This window comes from Crocuta crocuta, unplaced genomic scaffold (genome assembly GCF_008692635.1).
Source record: "Crocuta crocuta isolate KB4526 unplaced genomic scaffold, BGI_CrCroc_1.0 scaffold234, whole genome shotgun sequence".
Classification (NCBI taxonomy): domain Eukaryota; kingdom Metazoa; phylum Chordata; class Mammalia; order Carnivora; family Hyaenidae; genus Crocuta; species Crocuta crocuta.
The window spans coordinates 3930278-3935598 of NW_027529647.1; the positions used below are offsets into that span (position 1 = coordinate 3930278).

The 5321-nt window shown below is 66.5% G+C and overlaps 1 protein-coding gene across 1 annotated transcript in view; it reads right to left on the reverse strand.

Moving 5' to 3' along the window:
- Window positions 1-629: 629 nt before the first annotated feature.
- Window positions 630-5321, reverse strand: part of MCRIP2 (MAPK regulated corepressor interacting protein 2) — a 5123-nt gene continuing 431 nt past the window's right edge. The window contains exons 3-7 of the mRNA XM_077762802.1: window positions 5239-5318; window positions 2430-2449; window positions 1564-1671; window positions 1228-1329; window positions 630-1009 (exon numbers count right to left, since the gene is read on the reverse strand). Coding sequence (XP_077618928.1) covers window positions 939-1009; window positions 1228-1329; window positions 1564-1671; window positions 2430-2449; window positions 5239-5318 — 381 coding nt within the window. The 3' untranslated portion in view covers window positions 630-938. The remainder of the gene's footprint in view (window positions 1010-1227; window positions 1330-1563; window positions 1672-2429; window positions 2450-5238; window positions 5319-5321) is intronic.

Consider the following 5321-nt stretch of genomic DNA (forward strand, 5'->3'; position numbering starts at 1 on the left):
CAGCACTGGCGCTCCCCGGGGTCCGCGGGGGTGCTCGGGCGAGTCCAGCTGTGGGAACCGAGGGGGCCCGCAGTGTTTGTGGGAGGGCGCTTGGCCGAATGTGCCCACACCACCACGGGCGCACCAGACTGGGCCCCGCTGCTGCCTCCAGCCCTGTCGTGATGCGTCCACACCTGGGCTCCTCGCTGGGTGCCGTCGCCGCAGGCAAGCCATCCCCCCAAGAGGCAGAGCAGTGTTTACCAGGGCAGCTCACCTTTGCCCAGCGTCCCACAGCCCTGGGGGATGAAGAGACAGGACTGGGCGTCCTGAGACTTGGCCCCAGTCCTGAGCCCTGAGCCGCTGCGACTAAATCCCAGGGCCGGTTGCATAACACTTGTGGCTCTGGAGATGGGGCTCAGGCACCTGCCAACAGGGAGAGGAAGCCAGGTGGTGCAGGGTAGGTGCCGTGAGTGACCTCCCAAGAAAGATGAGCTGGCCCAGCGCCCCGGGACCTCTGTCAGGACACGGGAGGGCCACAACTGGGCCGAGCTGCAACTCTGCAGCCAGGGAAAGGCTGGGCTGGACGCTGCACGGGGACAGGGGGGCCCCGACCCCACCCCCCACGCACCAAGTAAAGGCCACTCAGAAAGGGCAGTTTCTCGACTTTATTAGCCTGGAGCTCCTCCCTGCCAGCCCCAGGGGCTGGTCCCTGGGCACAGTGAGCAGGATTGAGGTCCGACAGTTTGAGCCCCTGGCAGCATGGGACAGCTGGGCCAAGGGGTCAGCAGGTGCAAAAGTCCAAATGCTGGCACTTCAGGTGTGGCCGGCGCCTGGCCAGACTCAGGGTGGAGTACGGCGTGTGCCTCAGCAGTTCGACAGGGCGCCGCGGTCCTCTCCTGGCGGGGGTCCAGCATGCGGGGGAGCTGGGCCCCACAGAGGGGCGGTTCCTCCCAAGGTGGCTAGGAGCAGTTAGTGATTCTGGCCAGGAACTGCTGCGCCCACCACTCGTCCAGGTCAATGGGCACGAAGTCTGCGGGCACAGTAGAAGGCTGGGCAGTGACGCTGCCTTCCGGGTCGGTCAATGGCTCTCCCTCTGAGCTGACCACAAGCCCTTCACCCAGGCCCAAATGTAGCAAGTGGGTCAAGTCCAAGCGCCCTCCCCAATCCCCTAAGGACTAGAACCCAGCAGGTCCCAGGTCAGGGCCAGAGGGAGTGGATAGGACTCCCTGAGGGCAGGGGAGGGCTCACTCTGCAGCCGGGGGTTGGGGGTCTTCTCCACGTACTGCACGGGCCTGGGCCCACTCTCGCCAGCCGGGCCACCACCCAGCTGCTGCTCCACTTGCTGCCAGGCTGTGGGGAGAGGGCAGTCAGACTGAGCCAGGACCCTGGCATCCTGTCTTCTACCCAGGGCCCGGTGGCCACCCTGCACCCCAGCCCGGAACTGGGAGCAGCAGCCCCCTGCGTGGTCATAGGACAAACAGGGGGGGAGCCTAGGAGGAGCCCGGCCCTCTAGCTACTGCGAGTCAGGCGGGAGTGGGCAAGAGGAAGAGGGGCCCAAGCCACACCCTCGGGCCTCGACACTACCTTCAGACACAAATCGGACGTTTTCCTCATGGGCCAGTGTATAGGTCTCTTGGGTCCCCTCAAGGGATGGAGATGTGGCAGGGGGCGGCCGNAGGAGCCAGTCAGCAACTTCCTGAGCCCAGGTGATGCCTGGCAAAGCTCCGGGAGCAGGTTCAAGCCGCACCCCCCACCCCGGGCCCGGGCCCAGCGCAGGCACCTCTCGACCTTCAGGGCAGCTGCCTGATGCAGTGGTGGTGGGGGCCGCTCTCCCGCAGGCCCGAGCCCCCAGCAGCCCAGTTCACACCTGAGGTCCCAGACCCCCAGCAGGGTTCCCTGCTCAAGGCACACAGGTGCTCTCTGTCCAGGGGTCTCAGGCACCCCTGTTGTCACCTGCATCCCGCCTCCCCAGCACCAGCCGGGCCTCCAGCAGCCCCTGTTCTGGCCTAAGCTACAGCCGGGTCACTCTGTCCCAAGCACAATTCTCGGCCATCTTCTTCCCCCACGGAAGCCTCTCCATCTCACCGTTGCCCCCAGTGAGGGAGGAAGGACCCCAACAAGAAGCAGGCGGTCTCTGCCCTTCTCTCTTCCTGGCCGCCCCAGCCTCCGTAGGGATGAGCCCTGAGTGATGGTCCGGCCGAACCACGGGGAGGGGAAGGTGTGACCACAGCCCCAGCCCGATGCTGCAGGCGCAGACCAGGCAGCTCTGCTGCCCACAGGGGTGGGAATACCGAGTGGGGAGGCGGCACCCTCCGGGTGAACCCCCGGGTTCCCGGGGCTCAGCCTGGGGGGCATGGGATGTCCAGGGAGCCGCTGGGCCTGTCCCGGTCAGCGGGGCCCAGGGCGGTGCTGGCCGCCGCAGCCAGCGGCAGCTGGCCAGGCCCCCGCACACACAAAGCCCGGGACGGGGCTGTGGAGGGATCGGGGCCGCACCTACAGCAGGAGGTGGGAGCCGGGAGTCCTGGGCTGCCCGTGCCACTCCGCCAGGCACTCGCGGTCCCGCCGGCCTGCTCGCCTTCCTGGGTTCAGGTGCCCCACCGCCGCTCGGGGGTCCTCCTTGGCTGAGAGGGCCACTAAAATAAAGAGGAGGGTCTTGAGGGGCACCGGTCCTGCCAGCTCCGGGCCGGCAGGGTCTGGTGGCCCAAGAAAATATAGAGGCGTTGGGGCTCCTCCCAGGCCTGAGCTGCACCAGCCAGAGGGTGTGATGGTTTGTCCTCAACTTGGACAGCCCCGTGCCTGCCACCCCCGCCCCCACAAGGCTGCAGGCTCCCGCAAAGTGGAGGCTGGACATCAAAACAGGGCAACAAAAAAGGGAATTGCAGCCAGAGGCTGTGAATCACAGGGACTAAGGTGGTGACCTGACCAGGGCGGCACAGGGGCCAGAGAAGGCAGGCGCCACCAGCCCACTGCCCAGAGCTATTTACGCGAGGCCCCTCCACAGGCCGTCTGGGGGAAGGACGCTGGCTCGAGCATGCACCTGTGGATGAAAGCCACACCGCGCCTCCTCCCAAGGGTGCTGCCCGCAGGCCTGCTCCGTGTCCCTGCTCAGGCCTACGTGGGCATCCTGTCACTTAGTCTCCTCTCTGATCCCCAAGGTCAACCAACCCACCGGTTTCCAGCCCGGGGCCCTGGGCTCCAGAGGGAAGTCACACACGGTAAGTGGGTGGCAGTTTCAGGACTCAGCTGTGCACCTGTCCGACCTCCAAGCCCACACTCCCAGGCCACCTCCCCCACCTGCTCCCGGGACCACAGGTGGTCACAAGGCGCCGTATTAACTTCTTCCCAATGACAAGTGTCACCTCTGCTGATGTTCTCTTCTCTCCTGTCTGTCTTCCCCTGGGAGCAGTTGCTCCTCGGAGGCGCAGACCTGTGTGGCGTGTTCACCACCACGGCCAGAACCCAGACCCATGCCCGGCTGGAACCCCAGCCCATATATTTAGCTGGTCAGTTGCCTCGCGCGCCTGCAGGGCACCAGGCGTAGGGGATACGGCGTGGCACGGTCACCCTCTCTCTCCCCGGCCAGTCGGGGTGAGGGAGGCTGGGCAGTGAAAAGGCACGACAGAGAAAACAGCGGGGAAGGTTAGGTAGGCAGCCGGGGTGCAGCTGCCAGAGAGGGGCACCCTGAGAAGGTGCTGGAGAGCGGGTAGGGAGGGCCCGCCGGCCTCTCTGGCCTCCCAGCAGGATCCTTTCAAGGCCGCTGGGACTGGGCAGGGGCAGCTCCGACAGAGGGAGGAAGTGGGGAGGAAGTGGGGAGGGCACAGCCAGCGCAGGCGTGCCTCACCGCTCCTCACACGAAGCGGACACGGAGGCGTGCGCTCCCTCGGGCCGGGCTGCTCAGCACACCCTCCTGACCTGCAAGCCGCAGTGGGCCCACCTGGCTAAGGGCCAGCTGAGGGCAGAGGTGAGGCCTCCTGGGGGCTTGAGGGCTCTGTGCTGCCTTTCCTGCTCCTCCCCAGCGCTCCCCGACTGTGCAACAGACGCCCCTGCACCAGCAACAGGGAGAAGGTGGTAAGCTTCTCCAGGTGGGGCACCTGGGCCGCTCCGGTCCCAGACTACTGGCCTGGGTGACCAGCGGTGGCCCTTCGCCTAGGTCTTGTTTACTCCTGTGGGCAGAAGGGCAGCTGTGAGGGCCCAAGTTGAAATCACAAGGCAATATTATAGCGCAGTCTGGGTCCCCGGAGGCACCCCCCGGCCCTGCTCATCTGTCTCCCCAGGACACACCTGTGGCTGGCCGAGAACGTTTTCATCACTAGCACGCAACCTCCAAGTACCAACCGGCCCCCAGCAAAGGGCCCCAGGGCAGGGTCTCGGCCCAGAAAGATCCTCACGGTATCACCTGCACCCTCCCCAGCCATGCCACCTTGTTATCTGCTGCCCGGACGCACGGCCCTAGTGCGGGAGGCCTCGGGCCTCTGTGGGCCTAGAAGAAAGGCCAGGGCCCAGGAAATGCATAGAATAAGTGAAGCCAAAGGTCCAGAGCTCGAGACAAACAAGTATAAAGGCTCAGCTCTGGGGGATGGAGGGGACCTGACCTCCAGGTCAAGGTCATGTGGAGGCCAAATTGGCAGGGACTGCCATTCCGGTGGCCACAGGGGTTGCAGGCTGGCAAAACTATGGGCTGTAAAAAGGCAGAAGACTGCAGGCTCCAGCACGCCTGACCGTCTGTGGGAGGCCTGCAGCGCCCAGCCAGGGTGCTGTGGGTGACGGGTGGAGGGGGCAGTGGCCTGGCAGGACCACAGGGAACCACGTGCACCTTCTCCCCCAGCCGGTTCCTCAAGGACAGGGCTGAAAGCGCCGGAGGCCTTGAGGGCCGCACCCCCGGGGTATTTGGCTCCTGCCCTCCTGGGCACCTCGCCTCAAACCTTGGCCTCCCTGCTCAAGGTCGCCCGGGGCACGTGAGTCAGCCGCGTGGAGCTCCTCCGACCCAGGCGCTGCTCGGCTTCCTCCCCACTAGCGGTCCGCCAGGACCCCACAGGGCCGGGGTGGGAGAGGGGTTCACGCACACCCAGCCCAGCCCCGCTTCAACCCAGCCAGGTGCCAGGTGAGGTGCAGGCGCCCAGGCGCGGAAGGCAGAGCTGCTCGCGCGGGCGGGGACGGACGCCCCGCCCCCGCGCCCGCCCCGAGCATGTGGCCCGGTCTCCGCGAACCTTCCCCAAGGTCACCCTCTCGGTCCCGCGGCGGCCGGCCCGCGCGTCTCACCTCGACAGGGGCCAGGGTCCCGGCGGCTGCGCCCGCGGGGGCGGTGGGGTCGGGGGCGCGGGCTGTCTGCATTTCAGAAGCTG